At 40.6% G+C, this 21,115-nt stretch overlaps 3 protein-coding genes and 1 long non-coding RNA gene across 6 annotated transcripts; 2 read left to right on the forward strand and 2 right to left on the reverse strand.

Annotated features, from left to right (window-relative positions):
• Positions 1-10,354: 10,354 nt before the first annotated feature.
• On the reverse strand, positions 10,355-12,972 carry LOC110752606 (uncharacterized). Its single transcript, XR_002526012.2, has 3 exons — positions 12,808-12,972; positions 10,914-11,310; positions 10,355-10,562 (listed from the first exon to the last, which is right to left on the reverse strand). It is a non-coding gene; the product is annotated as an uncharacterized LOC110752606 (long non-coding RNA).
• Positions 12,973-12,987: 15 nt separating this feature from the next.
• Positions 12,988-14,239, forward strand: LOC110752604 (Cyclophilin-like peptidyl-prolyl cis-trans isomerase family protein). Its single transcript, XM_021953296.2, has 2 exons — positions 12,988-13,754; positions 13,843-14,239. The coding sequence occupies exons 1-2, from the start codon at positions 13,067-13,069 to the stop codon at positions 14,052-14,054; spliced, it is 900 nt and encodes a 299-aa protein (XP_021808988.1). The 5' UTR covers positions 12,988-13,066; the 3' UTR covers positions 14,055-14,239.
• A 2,838-nt stretch (positions 14,240-17,077) lies between these two features.
• On the forward strand, positions 17,078-19,606 carry LOC110752602 (homeobox protein knotted-1-like 3). Of its 3 annotated transcripts, none has more exons than XM_021953294.2 (6): positions 17,078-17,817; positions 18,266-18,386; positions 18,467-18,675; positions 18,766-18,897; positions 18,994-19,130; positions 19,246-19,606. In XM_021953294.2, the coding sequence occupies exons 1-6, from the start codon at positions 17,326-17,328 to the stop codon at positions 19,247-19,249; spliced, it is 1,095 nt and encodes a 364-aa protein (XP_021808986.1). In that variant the 5' UTR covers positions 17,078-17,325; the 3' UTR covers positions 19,250-19,606. The 3 variants fall into 3 exon arrangements, with proteins under 3 accessions (XP_021808986.1, XP_021808984.1, XP_021808985.1); XM_021953292.2 differs by having other exon boundaries at positions 17,081-17,817; positions 19,238-19,606; XM_021953293.2 differs by having other exon boundaries at positions 17,084-17,817; positions 18,485-18,675; positions 19,238-19,606.
• A 295-nt stretch (positions 19,607-19,901) lies between these two features.
• Positions 19,902-20,924, reverse strand: LOC110752605 (uncharacterized). The gene has a single exon (XM_021953297.2). The coding sequence runs from the start codon at positions 20,607-20,609 to the stop codon at positions 19,998-20,000; it is 612 nt and encodes a 203-aa protein (XP_021808989.1). The 5' UTR covers positions 20,610-20,924; the 3' UTR covers positions 19,902-19,997.
• Positions 20,925-21,115: the final 191 nt, after the last annotated feature.

The following is a 21,115-nucleotide window of genomic DNA, read 5'->3' on the forward strand; positions in this document are numbered from 1 at the left end:
TTGGTTTTTTCAAATTTTTTTAAAAGAAATAGTATAGCCGGCCGGCCATACTCGGGTTTTCTAAATTTTTTAAAGGCATAGTATAGCCGTTCGGCTATACTCGGTTTTTTCAAATTTTTTAAAAAGAAATCGTATAGCCGCGTATAGCCGCGCGGCTATACTCGGTTTTTAAATTTTATTTAAAAGAAATCTCCAATTGCAAGACCCTGAAGTTGTAGCCATTAGATTTTTAAGAAAACATTCAGCCCATGGCACGCTCAAGAGGCATATAGCCACTGCACAATCAATTGAGAACTGACAAAATTGGTTCTTTGGTTATAGTCTTGAGAAAAATTATACCATAAAAGTTAAATCTAAAGGTCATGTAATGCAACTAATTTTTAGTTAATTATGAACACAAACAGAAGGGAATTGGAGTCAGTTAAAATTGCAGGGTTGTAAATTGAAATGTTGGTACACCTTCTTTATTTTTCTGCAATTTCATTCTAGCACTAACCGATCCTAACACCTACCCCTAACGTTTAGAGCGAACTCGCGGCGGTGTTCTCCTGCCTAGTGCCTAGGAGCACCTAGGAGCCGCCTAGGTCGATTTTTCAGAGTTTCTTCTTCTTCTTTTTGTGGTGAGGGGTGAAGAGATAAGAAAACATGTAAAATGGGCATGAAAGATGATAAAAAATTAATAAAATAAAAACAATTTTTTTTTTTAAATTTTACTCAACAATCATTTGATATTAATTTGTCCTTACCAGCCCTTAAATTTCATATGAATCATCGGATTTTTGACTGGCATTGGCCTAATGCATGAAAGCACTTGTGATAATAAGAGTAGAACGGAATTGTTTCTGTTCTTAATATGGAGGAGACATAAAGCCAAGGCCGAACCAAGCTGGTGGGTGTTGAGTTTTCTGCATATTTTTAACATAAAGCCAACTCACACAATTGCAAGAGTAACAACACCCTATGTATGAGCCCTAATCATACCAAGAGTGTGTTATATCGAATCTAGAAAGAATGGCCTCAAAGGAAAAACACAACAGTTGGCCAGACTTACAGTAAAAAGGGAGTGAAGTGAAGACAAGTGAAAGAGAATGGGGCATCAAGCTAACAACACCCTTCTTAACATGGAGTCTCTCATCTTGCATTGCTTGACAGAGAAAATTATAGACAGAGCGCATATAGATGCAATGCAGCCACACCATGCACCTTGCAAATCAATAGTGAAGTGAAAATGGAAATTTGGGAGTTTTGAACCCTAAAGCAACTGACAACATCACCAACCTAAGTCTGTGGAAAATACAAGATACATATACATGACAGTCCTGCTTTATATGCGATTTAAAGTATAAAATTCCAATTTTTGGTTCAATTTTAAAATAGGTTTTAACTACTTACATTACTTCAGATACAGATCTAAGTACATACATGAGAACTATATATAATTGGAGCTTGTGAGAAGTTCACTTATATATAAGTACATACAAAACAAGACAGTTGCATTGTGTTACCAACATATCACAAAAAATAAAGCCAACCATTTTAAAATTCATTGTACAAACCAACACGACACATGGAGTCTCGACGCACAGAATGCATTGCAAATATCAGCACATTGTTTCTCAAAATAAACGGAAGCAACTTTACGTACAAGGTCATCAAGATAACAAAGCCTGCATATAGAAATGACCATGAAACTGATGAAAGCAGTAAAACAAGTATTCACACTGGTATTAGATTTCTTTTACCAACAAATTTATGGTATTGAAGTGGTTATTAGTTATTACCAATGAGTTCTCTGGTATGGCCTGTCAAATTAGGAGGAGATATTGAAGGTTGAGAAGAGATAGTGGAGAGTGTAGAGAATTTGGAAGCTATGCATATTTTCTGATTTCAACTTACTTTCATTCTATTACACATCAAAGCATATATACATGTAATAACCCTAAAACATTCCATGAAACATTCCATGAAACATTCCCCTTAAGACAAGGATTACATTGCTCAAGAAAAGTAATCCCTAAAACAAGGAAAGGTGGTAGACAAGGAAACATGCCTAACTATGACTTGCCTAACTATGACTTGCCTAACTTAACTAACATTGTCAACACTCCCCCTCAAGTTGGTGCATAGATGTCACCAATGCCCAACTTGATCAGTGAATTGTGGAATACTCTGCTAGAAACTGCTTTTGTCAATATATCGGCCAGTTGATCTTCGAACTTGACAAACGGAAGTTGGATTTCTTTGTTGTCAAGTTTCTGTCTAATGAAGTGTCGATCCACTTCAACATGTTTAGTGCGATCATGTTGAACTGGATTGTGTGCAATGGATATTGCAGCCTTGTTATCACACTGTAGATGCATTCCTAATGTAGGTGCATATCCAATTTCTGTAAGCAATTTCCTCAACCAAAGGAGTTCGCAAATTCCTTTGGTCATTCCTCTGAATTCGGCTTCTGCACTAGACAAAGCAACGACATTCTGTTTCTTGCTCCTCCAAGTAACCAAGTTACCTCCCACAAATGTGAAGTACCCTGATGTTGATCGTCTATCAGTAACATTTCCTGCCCAATCTGCATCTGTATAGCCATTGATATTCAGATGACCATTTTTGGTGAACAGAAGTCCTTTTCCTGGTGCTGACTTCAAATATTTCAAAATCCGAAAAACCGCATCCATATGATCTTCACTTGGACAATGCATAAACTGGCTAGCAACACTTACAGCATACGCGATGTCAGGTCGGGTATGGGACAGGTAGATCAATCGTCCCACTAATCTTTGATATCGTTCCTTGTTAGTGGGTGCTTGATTGGGATATTCCCCAAGGTGGTGATTCTGAACAATTGGAGTGTCCACAGGTTTGCAATCTAACATTCCTGTTTCGGCCAATAAATCTAGAACATACTTCCTTTGTGAGAGAAATATGCCTTGCTTTGATCGAGCAACTTCAATCCCCAAGAAGTACTTGAGGCCACCAAGGTTCTTCATTTCAAACTCCTTTGCCAAACATGTTTGGAGTCGAGAAATTTCTTGCGTATCATTTCCAGTAATAATCATATCATCGACATAAATGATTAGAGCAGTTACCTTTCCTCCCTTGTGCTTTAAGAACAGAGTATGATCAGAATTACTCTGCTTAAAACCATAATTCCTCATTGCCAATGTAAAACGCCCAAACCATGCCCGGGGAGACTGCTTCAATCCATATAATGCCTTTCGTAATCTACATACCACATTAGCATGAGTGGATGTAACATATCCTGGTGGGATATCCATGTAGACTTCTTCTGTGAGTTCTCCATGGAGAAAGGCATTCTTGACATCAAATTGGTGGAGAGACCAATCAAGATTTGCTGCAATAGACAATAGCACTCGAACGGTGTTAAGCTTTGCAACAGGGGCAAAGGTTTCGTCGTAGTCAATACCATATGTTTGTGTGTATCCCTTTGCCACAAGCCGTGCTTTGTAACGTTCAATTGACCCATCAGCCTTATATTTCAAAGTATAAACCCATCTGCATCCGACAGTCCTCTTACCTTGAGGTAAAGTCTCCAGTGTCCATGTGTGATTTTTCTCCAGAGCATGCATCTCTTCCGTCATTGCTTGAAACCATTTTGGATCCTTCAAGGCCTCACTCACTTTGGTTGGAATATGAATTGCGGATAACTGGTGTACAAAGCCTTGGAGGGGTGCAGATAACTTTTCAGCAGAAACATAATTTGCAATGGGATACTTGGATGCCTTGCCATTATCCGGCGAATACCGAATTTGTGGTTTTCCATGATTCTGTCGAACAGGTAATTGATATCGAACAATTTCATCAACTAAAGCAGTAGATGTAATAGAATCACTTACCTCAGGAGTATTCTCAGGAGATTGATCAGAGGGTACTGAGATGTGAGGGGGGTCTTCATCAGTCTCGTTGGCAAAATAGGAAGAAATATCATGTTCTCGGCGGGCTGGCGACCGGTCGCTGAGTTCCTGGCGACCGGTCGCTTTTGGCAGAGTTGAAATTTCAGCTTCAGGACTTGATGGCGACCGGTCGCTGGGCTCCTGGCGACCGGTCGCGTTTGGCAGAGTTGAATTTTCAGCTTCAGGACTTGATGGCGACCGGTCGCTGGGCTCCTGGCGACCGGTCGTGTTTGGCAGAGTTGAAATGTCTGCTTCAGGACTTGATGGCGACCGGTCGCTTTTGGCAGAGTTGAAATTTCTGCTTCAGTACTTGATGGCGACCGGTCGCTGGGTTCTTGGCGACCGGTCGCTTGGCTCCGATTCTGAAACGCAACTTCATTGCTTTGGTTTGTTTTGCTCTAATCTTCAGGTCCTTGAATTTCCAAAGCCTCCTTGTTCATCGGATCATGAAAGAACATCTCAGACTCCATAAAGGTGACATCCAAAGTGACATACATACGACGGCTGGAGGGGTGATAACACCGATATCCTTTCTGATGAGCGGCATAGCCTACGAAAAAACATCTAAGAGCACATGGATCAAGTTTGCCACGTTGATTCTTATGGAGGTGGACGAATGCCACACAACCAAAGACTCGGGGCGGAAGCATCTGAACGGAGGGCAAGGGCCCTTGTTGGGCAAGTGCTTGTAATGGAGTCCGGAAGTCTAAAACTTTGGATGGCATTCGGTTGATGAGATAGACTGCGGTAACTATAGCATCATCCCAATGGTGGCGAGGAACATGAGCTCCAATCAAAAGGGCTCGTGCTGTTTCAAGGAGGTGTCGGTTTTTTCGTTCCGCAACACCATTCTGTTGGGGAGTTTGAGGACAAGTGGTTTCATGGATGATGCCATGCATTTGGAAGTAGTTCTGAAAATCATGGTTGATATATTCACCTCCATTGTCAGAACGAAGGACTTGAATCTTGGTAGAGAATTGAGTTTCAATTTGCTTGTGAAATGACTGAAATATAGGGAATACATCAGTTTTATTTTTCATCATGAAGAGCCAAGTCATGCGGGTACAATCATCCACAAAAATGATAAACCATCGGAAGCCCGAAGTTGTAGAGATAGGCGAAGGACCCCAAACATCAGAATGTATCAAAGCAAATGGAGTAACACTTTTATTTGTACTTAATGGATAAGAGGCTCTGTGACTCTTGGCTAAGATACACGTATCACATTGGAAATCAGTAGTACATGAAACTGAAAACAAATATGGAAATAGATGTCTCATATAGCCAAAAGACGGATGCCCCAAACGTCGGTGCCATAGCCAAAGTTGTCGATCCTTCCAAGTTGATGAGTGCTTCACACTATGTGCCTTTCCCATACTGAAATCATCCACATAGTACAACCCCCTTCTCTTAGTACCACGACCAATGATCTCCTTGGTGAGAATATCCTGAAATAAACAGAAGTTGGGATACATGAGTACACAACAATTTAGTTGCTCAGTAGCTTGGCCAACAGACATCAATTTATTAGACAATGATGGAACAAGTAAAGTATTTTGAAGAGAAAGGGATGGAGAGAGGCCAATAGTTCCAGCACCGATTACAGGAGAGGTAACACCATTTGCGTTGGCAATACTTGTTCGTTGTGGTGTGGTTGTACTTAGAAAATCGGTTGGATCAAACGTCATATGATCTGTGGCTCCTGAATCAATAATCCAACCTGTGGAGTCACTTGTATATGAAGTATGAAATACATATCCACAGTTACCTGAGTCACTGAAAGATGACCCGTTCTTTTCTGGTGCTGAGGTAGACTCCTCATGAGGAATTAACGTTATCGGAGGATCCGTGGTGACAAGGGCAACACGACTCGTGGCAAATTTACGAGCCTTAAGACCCTCCCACCACTCTGGATAGCCATGTAATTTAAAACAGGTTTCTCGAGTGTGCTTTGGATTCCCACAGTGAGTGCAACCATTTCCATCTATGGGAGCCTTGGGTCGAGAAGGTGGAGTAGTCTTGTTGGCAGCGGTCTGTGGCTGGAGTGGAGTGGTTGGACTTGGGCGAGAGGGTCGGTATGTTCCTTTTGCTGCCAGCCCTACTCCGGTTGGTGTTGGAGCTCCTAACATCACAGCTTGTCGGATATCTTCTCTTCGAACATGAGCATAGGCTTGCTCCACTGTAGGTAATGGGCTCATTTGGAGCACATCACTTCGGGCTTTGTCAAGTCGATCATCCAAACCATCCAAGAAGATATAAACTCGATCTTCTTGGATGATATCATAGTATTTCTTGATATCCAACTCACACTTCATCTCATTTGGACGACGAAAATCGATTTCTCGCCATAAGCCTTGGAGATCATTGTAGTAAGTTTCAATCGAGCCTCCCCCTTGTCGCATACGGGAGATTCTCCTCTTAAGATCATACACCTGGGAGGTGTCAGTGCCATCAAAGTAAGTTGTGGCTATTGCATCCCATACTCCTTTGGCCGTCGGGAATCTAATGAAGTTGCCAATCAACCTTGGCTCCATGGAGTTGATTAGCCACCCTTTCACAATGGCATTTTCTGTCCGCCATCGGTTGAATGTAGAGTCTGTCGGAGAAGGAGCTGGGAATTCACCAGTGAGATATCCCAGCTTGTCTTTGCCAGCAACATACATCTCAATAACTTGAGACCATAAGGCATAGTTGGAGCCATCCAATTTAATGCCAATTTGTGCAGAAGAGGTTTCATAGGAAATCGTCGGAGTCGGGGTCGTAGTTGATGTCGATGATTGTGTCTTCATCAACTCAGCCATTTGAGCAGCAAATTCTGTGAAGGTAGGTTGATAAGGAGTAGCCGGATCGGTGGTACTACTTTCAGTGGGAAAGAAATCGTTTTCCCCCATGATAGCAGCAACAATTCGAGACTAGAGTCAGCAAGATCGCTGCTCTGATACCATGTCAAATTAGGAGGAGATATTGAAGGTTGAGAAGAGATAGTGGAGAGTGTAGAGAATTTGGAAGCTATGCATATTTTCTGATTTCAACTTACTTTCATTCTATTACACATCAAAGCATATATACATGTAATAATCCTAAAACATTCCATGAAACATTCCCCTTAAGACAAGGATTACATTGCTCAAGAAAAGTAATCCCTAAAACAAGGAAAGGTGGTAGACAAGGAAACATGCCTAACTATGACTTGCCTAACTATGACTTGCCTAACTTAACTAACATTGTCAACATGGCCTTGGTACTAACAAAGCATGACACAAAAGAATATGTAAGAGAGCCATTGAGCCCATCATTGTTAACATCTGATGAAAAGGGTCAAATTAGAAAGTACTAGTGGGCCCTTATACTCGTATCAAGCAACGCCATGATTCTTGTTGTAAAAAAGCCAAAGTTCAACACTATATTTTATGTCCTAAGATGACTATTATTCTACCGGTATTAGGTAACAGAGAGAGAGAGAGAGCGAGAGAGGACAGTGACACCTTGCTAGAAACCGAGATGGTGATTCATAGCAAACAACAGAATTGGTAACGAGATTAGTTAGAAGACGTTATTATGGAGAAAACTATGTTAAAATCCCACAGTTCCAACGATCGCTAAAGCAAGATAATTTATTTGTCCTGGCCTTCTCTCTCCCATTCCCATGTGTGTGTATGGGCAAAACTTAAGGCCCCACATTGAGAAGCTGATTTTCTAAAGAAAAAACAATTGCCTTGTTGCATAACTACTTTGACAAGGCCACGTGAAAACAAAAGCTAAAAAGAATAATGCTTTTGCAAGAATTTACCATAGCAAACTTCTCCTGAGCTCAATGAGGTAACGAAACTAACAAAAATTCTCTTCTTGGTTACTCCAACACTTCCGTGAAGATATACCATCTTTGCTCTATATAAATATGTAACAGAAAGCACTTTCAAAAAAACGTATGTAGCAGAAAGCAAGCAAAAAATTTAAGAAATTTAATTCACACATACACACCCGCACTCAAACCTTTACAAAGAAAGCTTAGGAGAAAAAGAGAGGTAGGAGAAATGGCCACTGGAATAGCTGCCATGATGCTTCGAAGTGTCATTGAAGTAAGTATATCAATGCATGATATGGAGATTGAGCATAGGCCATACCATCGCAATTGCAGTTGTGCACTGCACAAGTTGAAGAGTATTTGCTCCAATGCTTGCCCTCCTCAACAAAGGAATATTTCATTCCCCAAGAAAAAGCCTCCGTCTTCTAAGTGGCTCATCACTATGTGGAACAAAGAAGACCCGAATGCGCCATGTCATGTAGAGGACAAAGTTTAGAGAGCTTGAAACAGGAGAGCAAAAAGAAAAAGGTCAGGAAACTGCGATTTAGCTGTTTCTCTCTCTCCTCCTCTCCCCACCCCTTCTCTTTCTTCTTGTAAACATCATGTCCCACTTTCATTTACTCTTTATGACACAAATTGCACACAAAAGATACCAATATATGTTGGGCTCAAATGCCCTTTTGTTGCGTAGAAAGTGTCTCTCATCTCAGACGTACTTCTGAATATCTGTTATATCTCCACAAGCTCCGCCTTTATCTTCCTCATCCTCCTTTAAGAACCATTCATCAAACGGAACAAGGAACTCAGTCTCCTCTGTTTCACCTATTACGATCTCTCTTTTAAATGTAGACAGGCCAGGCGTGGGGTTAGAGGTTCAACTCCTACACTGACAAAGACAAAGGAGGATTGGGGGATGGTGGGGAGGTATATGTTTCACAAAGCACGTACTCTACACACACAAATAGACACATAGATGATGCAGGATCCTAGCTGATATTACTAGCTACATCTATACAGCTACAGTCAACAGACTTTACAGACTACACCAAGTTGGTGAGCCATAATACGAACCAAACAGATTATAATTTAGGAACAGGAAAGAATATCACTCATCCATCTTGATATTGAAAGCTCTTCTCTTGAGGGCCATGGCAGCCTATGTTGCAAGGATACAGATAGGGGTATGCCATATTCGTCGATACGCCAAAACTCCCCACCTCTTCTTTCCGATGCGTACAGCGTCCATCCTAGCCAAAAAGGGCTAAGTTTTAGCCATATTAAATTATTAAGTTAATTGTTTTCCTATCTTTACTAGGATTTAGTTAAATACGGGCGATTAAAATAGAGTGCTGCTAAATGAACCCTAAAATTAATTGAGTACACCATACTACCAAACTACTTATTGAATTACTAATTTATCCTAATATAAAATGACCAAAAAGGATATATTAAATTGTGAAAAAAATATATAATTTTAATAAGTACACCCTACTCACCATATTCAACATTAATCAAACGTAGAGAAGTTTTCATACAGCAAACAACCCAGTGAGCACTGACAGAGGCGCAATTGCATATTTGCAAGTAGGATGGCTGGAATAAAAGAGAATGAAAAATTCCAAAAGAATGACCACAACATTGAGCAAGTCTCCGGTCTGAAACACATTGTGGATGAAGCCAAGCAACATCAAAATGTGAAGTAACTAGTCCTAGTAAATTTGTAACTTTCTTGGACTAGCGGCGAGTGCCATATGGAACTACCAACTGTTCTTTTATAGTGGTTTTACATAGAATTTCTTTAGACACAGCAAGATATTGCTGGGATTTAAAAATCCATAATTTTGTGTCCTTAAAAATGGTAGGTCATAGTAGATATCCCCCGGAGAAATATTTATTATGATATTCAGAATTATAACATGAACATGGGTGCTTATTGGGAAATTAATTATAGATATGTGTGATGTTGAAGAGTTATACAGAGTATTAGAGTTGTGTGATAGAGTGTATTAGGGTTTACTATGGGTATTTTTGGTACTTAAATAGGGTGTACATAGTTAAGTTTATATTTTGATGAAAATATTAGGGTGTACTTAGATGATAGGTGTACTCAGTTAATTTTAGGGTTCGTTTAGCACCACTCTTAAAATAATATAAATAACACAAACTGATATTGCATCTATCATGGTTTTATTAAATGCGTGTAACCAAATTATATGCATTTTGAGAACAATTAAAAACGCACAGCACAGTTTGCTCCTTAAAAAATGGATTTGCTCTCTCAAAAAAAAAAAGAAAAAAAAAGAAAAAAGGTTTATTCCTCTAAACATGCGTTCGCTCTTCTCTTCTTCCTCGCGCAGCAGCGCAGCTTCTTCCAAAAAAAAAACCTATGATTGTATCCATAAGCATAAGTATCATCAAACTATTCAAATCAAACAAGTCAACAGAACCCAAATTTGTGTCTCTACTTCCACTGCAACAGTTGCCCATAACGGAAGAAGTACATAATTGCAGTGGAATTAGAGACACAAATTTAGGTTCTGTTGACTTGTTTGATTTGAATAGGATTGTGTTGGAGTTCGATGATACTTATGCTTATATGGAGTCTGAGGATACAAGCAAAGGTTTTTTGGAAGCAGAATTGGCAGTATAACACGTTGCAAAGAATGATAATGAAGTTTTGACAATTCGCGAGGAGCAACAGCTCTTGTACGGGAACAATGTAACTTGTCCAACTCCTCAGTCATGTCCCAGTGCAACAAATAGGGGTTCCTTTGACATGATGAGCACTTGTTTCTCTCCAGTTGTGCAATCTCAGTCATCTTCCAGTCTAAAGCTGCCGCTTGGTCCTGCCATCCCAGATTCCATGTCACAATGCAAGTCCGGTAAGGATTCTCTTGAAGCGGATTTATTTTATTTCATTTAAGCAGAATTTAATGGTTGATTTTTTTTTTTATTGTTCTTGACTGTCTGGTGGATCTCTTGAATTGGATTTATTTGTTTTCAAAATCAAAAGATTTTCTTGAACTTCTCCTGAATTGTTCTTGACATATGATTGTGATTGATATTTCATCAACGAGAACAATTATACTATAACGCATAATTATAAGATATAATTATATCATACAAAGATCATAAGATTATAGAAAAACAGAGTAAGCTATTTGAGTTAGAGTGATCAAGATTCTAGAATACCCTACCGTGACAGATATAGCTTCTGGAATATCAGCTTCTGTTGCCATTAATCTGCAGATAGTGGATTCTGAGGCGCATGAAGGAACTTTGTTTTTATCCAAACTCCAAAAGCTAGCTCAAACTTTGGAGCTTTTAAGTTGAATTGAATCCACGGATGCAGCTAGAAAGCTTTTTATGTCTGCCTTTGTTGCTGCTGCTGCTGACTATCTTTGCAGCTTTTGAGTTAAGTGTTTTTTATCATTAGATATCTGTATTAATCTGTTGATGGTTATATTAGCAAAAGCAGCAGCCACAGGAACTGACAAAATTGCCACTTTTTATATGCTAATATGCAATGTATGGATGAGTTGGCCACTAATGCAATGGTTGGCAGCAAAGCATGTCATTCTTTCTCATTTCTACCTGCCAGAATGTAGGAGCAAGATGAATGTTAAAGTACCCATTTTAATTATCTTCTACACAAGATAAAAGGAGAAACAAGAAAGCCAAAATAAATATCCCAGGCCTCTGCACATGTTTCACGGGAATCCTATTCAAATTAACTGAACTCATTCTTGATTCTCCTACGAATAAATCATTAGTTCAACACTCAATATATGCTTCATCATATGAACACATACATAGGCTTGAGAAAGAATCATACATTTAGCTCCCTGTTTCAGTACAAAGGGAATCTCCTAGCACTAAGGAAGCTTTGACAGTTAAGCAACCAACGGGGGTAGTCTGCCGGCGAAAGGCTGGCCTGACACACGGCAACCTTTTGGTATTAGTTGGTGAGTGCTTATTTTTATTTCTTTGCATTGTTCATCTCTATATCTGCACTGCCTATTCTTTGCATTGTATTCATCATATCCAATGCAATACTATTGGGCAAAAGAAAATTTGAAGGAATAGATCATTTAAGCACACACATAAGCACAAACTTGAAAACAAAGAACAATGACAGATTTGTATAGGGGATCAAGGAAACATGCACCTCTCTGTGTCTGTCTCTCTCTCTCTATGTATATATACACACACAAACACATCTCAACAAACTTTTCTTCCTCTATTAATATGTCCCTCAAGATGGAAAGACTGATATGCTTCCTCTTTTTTCTCTTTTTTATAGGATATGATTCCTCTTTGGTATACACCTTTTCTATTTACCTCAAGTTTTTGACAGAGACACAGCCATGCCATCCCATCCCATCCAGATTGACTTTTCTTCTTCATAAATGGCACCATTTTGACAAATGGTAGGAAATCCTCTAGCAGCGTCATTTCGTACATACAGATTATATGGTGATATAGCCCACACCGCCCACTCTAACATATGTACTACAACATCAAAACACCTTCAAGTTTGGGCATTGGAAGAAGGATCTCTTTCTTTTCAATTTGGTAAGGAAGCAGAGCAACTCCTACTTTGTGATATACCCAGCCAGCAGAATACTTGGGAGGAAGCAGGAAGCCCAGCAACTTTTTCTCTTTCTTTTTTTCTCCTGTGTTTTAGTTTGTGGGCGAAAATAAGAAAAGGTGACCTAAAAGGCTAGAATTCTGCATCATTCACTACATTTCAGCAAGTATAGAGCAATGCTCTGGACCAGGTTGCTACTAAGCTTACTCAAAATTAACCAAATGGTAAATATGAAGATTACGAAACCAAATTTACTTTTCAAATTTCCTTGCAGAGCCGAAACAGAACAGTTACCCCAAATTTAATCAGGCCATCCCATCCCATAGCATGATAGCAGAAATGAAAACACAACTGCCCTATCTTCACACACACAGATTACATAAACAGTGACTAACAGGCAAATTATCTTCACAGATGATCAAACAAATAATACTATCATTTCAAAACAACATGCGGATTGATTCAAGTGCCAAAATTAGGGGAGAGATTCAGAGTTGTACCTTTTTATTGAACTCAAAGAACCCATGCCAGCCAAAGCTTCCTACTTGCGAAAAGAAAATTTACAATGTACTTCAACATAATAAATAATAAATAAATAAACCATAATTTTACGACCTTATTTAATTATCCAAAAGTAGGCCCCACCATCCCCCTCCGTGGCTGGCTATCTGTCTCTCTGTCTCTCTGTCTCTCTGTCTCCTCCAAAGCCCCAAATCAAAAGCATGCCCAATCCAATCCAACCCAACCAACCGGAGCCTAATGGGCTACTCTGTGACTACACCATCCGGTCTGCCACCCATTCTCTCCAACCACCACCACCCCCCGAACCCGAACCCGAAGTCCATTACACACTTGACCCGACGCTCCCTCCTCCTCTACGCACCACTCTCCCTCACCCTCCAGCCACCACCATCGTCCGCTGCAGCATCTCTTCCGCCACCCGACACCACCATTACCGACCGCGTCTTCATGGACTTCAGCCTCTGTCCCACCTACTTCCGCCCCTTATCCTCACCCGACTCAAAACCCGAACTCTGCCCCGACTCGCTCCCGCTGGGCCGGCTCGTCCTCGGCCTGTACGGCCACCACGTCCCCCTCACCGTCTCCAACTTCAAGTCCATGTGCACCTCCTCCGCCTACAAGGGCACTCTCGTCCACAAGCTTTTCCCCGGCCAATTCTTCCTCGCCGGCCACCAAGGCGACAAGCCCGGCGACGTCCGCCGCCCCACGGGTCTCGCCCGAAATACCGAGACCGTCGATTCCAAGGCCTTTGCTCTGACCCATTCCCGCCCCGGCCTCCTCTCCCTCAACCTCTCCGAGAACGACGACGAAGACGACATCAAGCTCGACCCGGATTACCGAAACGTCGAGTTCTTGATCACCTCTGGGCCCGGCCCATGCCCCGACCTCGATTTCAAGAACATCGTCTTCGGCTCAGTGCTCGAAGGTTTACTCTTTCTGCAAGATTTGATTTTTATTATTTTCAAAATTTGAGCTTGGTTAGTTAAATTTGTGTTTTGGTTTTGGTTATGAAGGTTTGGATGTTGTGACGGCCATTGCTGCTATACCTACATACAGACCATCTGAGAAAATACAGCAATTCAACGATTTTGCAGAATTTCTTGGGGATGAGAGAGCGATGAATGCTCGGGCTTTGTGGAACAAGCCTCTGAAAACAGTGTATATCAGTGACTGTGGTGAGCTTAAAGTGGCAAAGCCTTCCCTTTCTCCTCCTAGTCTTCCTTAATTGCATCATATATATACATACATATATATATATATATCTGTTATTATTGTGCGCCGATTCAATGATTTTGTTGAGAGCCTTGTAATTGTATGTAAATCTTCTTCTGCAAAGATTTTGGAATGAGCACATTACATGCTTCATGCATTTGATGCATGAAAATTGTGTTATATTACTGGACTTGCATCTTTTAGTGGCAGAAAATGATGTTCAATCTGATCCCAGTGAAACCAATTTAAGGATTTACAGACCTCTTTTGATGCATATAATGCAAGCTGTACAGCTTACAGAGAGCATGAGTGTGTGATACTCTAATCTATATTTACATTTTGTGGCACAATCTCAAGGTTAGATGATAGATCAACTCAAGGGAAAACTCACAAATCATGTGGAGGATAGTCATTCTATAGTGAGGGACTTATATATATGACCCTTAGTTAAGGTCTTATCTGTTAACCGTTGAATCAGGCTAATCAATTTGATTCAACGGCTAACCAATTTGATCTAACGGTTAAGAGAGAGGTCATCACCTAAGGGCCATATATAAAGCTCTCACTATAGAATTCTTGGTGAGAGGATAAGCGAGAACATAGGTTGTGATCTGAGCTCAATTGATTTGATAATACCAGTTATGTTAAGGTGTTGGTTTGTTTAAGGAGAAGATAAGTGCAATTAAGATAGAAAAACCTTGGAGTTGGACCATGAACTCCTCCTCATTTCATATTCATAGAGTAGCAGTGAATATTTGTCCACCCACCAGAATAAGAATTGGACTCAGAATTTGATATGTTTCAGTTTTTATGGACCTAACTTTGCTCAGTTGCAGCAGAGTGAGTGATAGAGGAAGGATGAAATGTAAGTTGGGCTTTTCCTTGAACTTTGTCTGGGCCTAGCTCTGTTCTGTTCCTGTTGAGAGATAGATACTTGGCTGGCAAAGAATTTAGAAAAAGTGGAAAAGAAAGAGAGTGGAGTGTTGTGCTATGTATGTATGTAGTTGATGATGCAGTGCAGTGCAGGGATAAGATCCAAGATTACCATTAGGGGGGTGGGGCCACTGATTCATTTAACCTTTGGATGCATCCCATCCATCCATCCATCTCTAAGTCTGTAGACTGTAGTACCACTGCTGACTTGTGCATGCATGGGCATGGGCATGGGCATGGGCATGGGCATGGGCATGGGCATGGGCATGGGCATGAGCATGGGCATGGGCATGGGCATGAGCATGGGCATGAGCGGAGCCCTTGTTTCTTTTCTTCCCCAAAAGAAAAGTTACAAAACAAAACATACAACCAGGAGATGTGACCTTTTCTCCCCCTTCATCGGGTCATTGCCCAAAGAATCGAAATCAAATCAACTTCTCATTACACTTTTAACATTTCCACAAATTTGTTTCATTAACCAAAAGTTTAATCCTCAGAGCTCATTAACCAAATTAGATAATAAATACTAGTTTGAAACTAGCACGAGTCAATTTCAGGAAACCAACTACAGTATATATTACCATTATACAGAGAACTTGGATCAGCGCCACATTGACATTGGGACCCACAGTTGCAGACCCAAAGCATAAAACGACGAAGAGGAACCCCCTTTTCTTTCCTTTTCTTTTCTTCCGGGCATTTACGTAGTAGAACATGTCATAGATAATAGTAGCCTCTCTCCATATAGGTATAGGGTGGGGACCACGTACAGGCGAGCGTGAAGGGCCTGCTCATTTGCTGTTTGTGAGTGACTTCAGCCGCCAGCGCCTCTCTCTCCTCTCTCCTCTCTCCTCTCCAATCTACGACTGTGGAGTCGTCTCTCATGAGTGACTCTATTCGCATTTGCAACGGGCAGGTGGTCCCCATCTTCCCCCTGCTTTTTTACAGCTGTACGAACAGGATTCTCTGACAGTGGCGTGTATTCCCAAGTGGTCCATGAAACCTACTGCGGACACGTGTGCTTGTACGGGTCTGAGGTCGCTGTGCTTCGGTAGGGACAACTGACGACTGTCTGACGAGGAACACAAAAGGAAACGTCATTCCGAGTTTGGTAAACTGTCTCCGCTGTAATCACCAGTGCCCATATAAGAGAGAAAGAGAGAAAGAAAGAAAGAAGGAAGGAAAATCTAACGACTTCCGCCACATCTGTCAACCAATGCAAACTGTGTTCCTTTCCTTGCATTCATCCATACATCAAAATAAATATTAAGACAGTTAATGAAAGAGCTTTGATCATTATGTATTAATCACGATGATTTCTCACGAGAAGGATTAAATGATGTGCGGTTATTAAACATCATATATATGAGTTTACATGAGAGCAGAGCAGAGCAGAGCAGAGCAGGTAAATAGATAGATTTGTTATGAATATTTTATTGAGCGGTGTCTTGCTATTTTGTCTTTGTCCTGTAAAGCTATCTTGTTTGAGAGCGTAACCCAAGGGTTAAAGGAGAAAAGTAGCTTCTGACAAAATTAAAAAATAAAGGAGAAAAGTTGCTTCCTCCTCCTCCCTACTTTTCCTTCCTCTCTCTCAACCATTTTAAAATAATATTATTTTATATAAAACGATTTCATTGTCGACTGCTGTGCTGTCCTTCCTACATATGAAGGGGGTGGTGGAAACTTGTCTCAAAATCATGTAAGAAACTTCTTGCAACACTACAAAATCTAACTTATATATATATTATATGCCTCCAAAATATTGGTACGTCAGATATCCCAAGGGGTAAAGTATGGAGCAATTAACAATCACAATGACCAAAATGCCACCAAACGGTCCAAAACATTTCTATAAGTTTTTTCCATCAAATCTTCACCGTTGGATGCTTTCTATACATCAAATGGCTACTTGCTACGACTACTGCAAGTCTACAACACATTACAATTTACAATCATCAATAAATCCATCAATGTTTGTCTTATTTACTGGCAACTGCAACTCCCAATTACTTCGCCACGTGGTACTCTATCTCACCGTCAAAACATCCTCCTCGGTCCTTGCGTCACCCATCCATCACTCAACAAAGTCGTCTTCTCCCAAAAAAAGAGCTTCTGCACTCCTTTAATTGCTTAATCAAGCATTCAAGTTTCAAACTTTTAACAGCACCACTTTCTCTCCAACTCAAAACAACACAAATTTTTTTTTTTTTCCTACCTCTCTCTCTCTCTCTCTCTCTCTCTCTCTTTCAGCTCCAAAAACTGCTTTTTTCCGAACCACGTTTTCTTCTATGTACTGAAACTTAAAGCTCTCTCTGCGTTTTTTTTACAATTTAATTGCAAAGACCAAAATAATGGCGTTTCATCATCATCATCATCACCAGCAGCAGCAAAACCCTCCAGAAATGGCGTTCCACTCCTTCGCCTCGGACCAGCCGCCGCTCTCCGGAGCTCCGACGTGGCTCAACAACGCCGCGTTTCGACAACAGAACAGCTTCCTCCACGACGCGCGAAACGACGACGTCGTCATATCACCGTCGGGGAAGAGCAGCAACTGCAGCGGCCGGAACCGGAGAGAGATAAGCGGCTACGACGGCGAAGAGGAGGAAGAAGACGAACTGGAGTGCGAGAGCGCGAGGTTCAAAGCGGACTTAGTGGGCCACCCTCTGTACGAGCAGCTTGTATCGGCTCACGTCTCGTGCTTGAGGATCGCCACCCCCGTCGATCAGCTGCCGAGGATCGACGAGCAGCTCGTGCAGTCGCAGCGCGTGGTGGATAAGTACTCTGCGCTTCGAGCCAATGGGGATGTCCAAGTCATGGATGAGAAAGAACTTGATTTATTCATGGTTAGTTTGTTTAAATTAAATCTCTTTCAACACTGAATTTTTCATTTCCTATGATGTTTTTTTTCTTGTGTTGTTGTTGAAAGTCTAAAACTTTATTTATTTCGGGTCTCGATATTTTAGTGGGAAAGTGCAAATTTGGTTGATCAAAATAATAATCAGAGTGTCATGTAATTAGTTTCAGTGGCAACGAAGAATCCTGTTGTTCAATTCTCCAATTATTCAACTTTACAAGTGCTTTGGAGAATCTTTTACTCTTTAATTAATTTGTGTCATATTTCCCCCACTTACTAGTTTTGATTAGTGACATGCCACGGAATTAGAATCTGTTCTGCAAATAAGTATCGAGTCTTGTTGATGTAAATGGTTTAGTCTGCTAAGATTAAATTGTTTTTTATATTTTTCTCTTTCTCACCTTCCCTTGTTGTCTTTGTTCATTCTGCTACTGTAGACAAACTATGTTCTACTGCTATGCTCCTTCAAAGAACAATTGCAGCAACATGTCCGAGTTCATGCCATGGAAGCAGTGATGGCTTGTTGGGAGCTCGATCAATCTCTACAAAGCTTAACAGGTCATTTCTATTTCTTTTTATATTTCTACATGTACAGCAGATAACTGGCTTAAGTTTACGAATGGTTTATAACTGAACAGCTCGAGATGCATTCACAGGTGTGTCCACGGGTGAAGGCACCGGTGCTACAATGTCCGACGACGATGACCAGGTCGACAGTGACATCAACTCGTATGATGGAAGCCTGGACGGGCCTGACACCATGGGATTCGGTCCTCTCGTTCCGACTGAGAGTGAGAGGTCCTTAATGGAGCGTGTAAGGCAAGAATTGAAGCATGAACTGAAACAGGTATATGAACTACAAGACTTGCAAAGCATGTATAATAATATATTTGCCAGATGGGATATAGAAATGTAGCTAATAACATCTGCTTCTCAGGGTTACAAGGAAAAGATTGTAGACATTAGGGAGGAAATTCTACGCAAGAGAAGAGCAGGTAAACTGCCAGGTGACACCACTTCTGTCCTAAAATCTTGGTGGCAATCACATTCCAAGTGGCCTTACCCTACGGTGAGTTTCAACTTTGATAAATCCCCTTGTAGCTTTCTGTTTAGCAAATTATTTCTTTTAAAAATGGCTATTAAAACCGTCTTTCGCTTGGAATAGGAGGAAGACAAAGCCAGGTTGGTGCAGGAAACAGGCTTGCAATTGAAACAGATCAATAACTGGTTCATAAATCAAAGAAAAAGGAATTGGCACAGTAACATTTCCTCAACTTCTGTTTTGAAGAGCAAACGCAAGAGGTAGGATTGTATTTCCTTAACATATATGGTCGTTTTGTTCGCATAAGTTTTGCTTTCATGAACTTTATATAAATTTTTTTTTTTTCATTTGTAATTTGGAAAAAAAGTAATGCAGGTGACGTCAGCAGCCAACGATTGAAGTAAATGTGTGTGACACTTAACAAGTCCTCAACTTATGGAAAAAAGAAAAAAGAAAGTCTAGCATCAGTGAGAGAGCAAATATTTGGCCACACCGAAACAGGCCGCAAGGAACTTCGTATTTCTGATACAGTAAAAGGTTAGACCAGAAAATGAAGGGCATCCTGATGTCTGATGTACCATCTCATAAAACTTTACGCATATGTAACACGAAAAACTCGAACCAGGTAGCCTTTTTGTACCACGTTTATGCGGATCTAGCTAGATATAGAATTTTTGTATACTAAGCGTTTCTAAATTAAACGTTTGCTTTCTATATAATTTCTAATTTCTATGGATGAGAATGGCTACTACAAAGACAGTTGTCTATAGCAGTTTATGGATGTTTTGATGTGTTACATCCTGTAGAAATTTGATATCAGTAGTTTTGATGTGTTACATCCTGTAGAAATTTGGTATCAGTAGTTTTGAGTGAATCGCGGCAAACAACACTAGTTGTGTGCCGCTTTCCATTACGAATTCTGGGTGGTGAAGTTTGTTTATCACAAGCGCCTTGCTTCCTTGTGAGTTTTAGAATTTTGCAGTGTAGTTTTCCAAAAGCCTTAATGTGAAATTGAAATTTTAAGGCAAAAGTACAACAAAAAAACAGACTTGATTTTGGTATGATTCATAACAGCGCACAATTAACTTATCAAAGAAGGAAACAAGAGAACACAAACGACACCCAATCTAACGTTTGGATTCAATAAAAGCTGATTCAAGGGTGGTTTCATGAACCGGCCTGCCAATGGAACCATGCTCATTGGACAAAGGAGCGGCAAACCTTACTGCGAAATCAAGAGCAGCATCATTTCCTTCTCTAGCAACACCCCCATCAAAATTGAGAGCATAACTATGAAGATCATACTGAAACCTAGTATTCTTTTTCTTTTGTTTCTTGGACAACCTGTTGTTTTGTTTTCGCTTCATAGTCTTGCAATATCCAGCAATCTTTCTGATGAAGGTCTTCCACTTGGAGCCGTCCAATACTTGAGTAGACTCCTTAGCCTTGTTCAATTTCTTCCTCCACCAACATGTCGTCTCCTTGTGCCATCCACCTTGCTGCAGCAAGTATTTACGTTCATAATCGTTGTTGTGGTTTTGCCGCCATGTACATGATGTGAACCCAAAGAGGCCAAAACAACCACCAACACCGCAAGGAGGAGAAGAAGAAGAAGCATCCTGGTCTTGATGATAGTCATCCAAGTCTTCTCCTTCATCACGTTCATACTCGTAGATCGAAGTGTGGTTCATGATCAAGGTTGGTTTGTGTTCATTGTTACTAGCCATCGCCATAATCATTAAGCAGAGAGAAAGAGAGAATGTAATCTAGGGTGAAAGACTCGGAATGGAAAGGTCTTAAATAATAGGGGAAGCGATAGAGGAGAGTTCCAAAAGGGAAACAAAAATGAGGAAATATCAAAGAAAGAAAAGAACTTGGTGCTAAAACTTGTTGCTCATCGCGCTTAAACCTTGCTAGTGAAGAAATAGAATTCCGAAATAAAACAAAACAAGGAATTGTTGTGGTATGGGATGCAATAAGGTTTGACTAGTGGTGTGACCGGCTCAGTTGCTACGTGGTGTCGTAATGGGAAACAATATTTGACAAGGAAAGCCCAAACGTAGCGATCGAAACGCGTCCGGAATTTTTGGGCTTCGGCTTTCATTAATTAATACCCACAAAAAATAAAATAAAAACACAACATACGCACACGTCTTACTGTAGGACGACCTGTTTCTTATTTGAACAGTTGATTAATAGATTCCATAAGAAATTTATTTCCTGGTTCTGGTTCTTATCTCAAGGA

Source organism: Prunus avium, chromosome 7 (assembly GCF_965620075.1).
Source record: "Prunus avium chromosome 7, drPruAviu1.hap1.1, whole genome shotgun sequence".
Lineage (NCBI taxonomy): Eukaryota > Viridiplantae > Streptophyta > Magnoliopsida > Rosales > Rosaceae > Prunus > Prunus avium.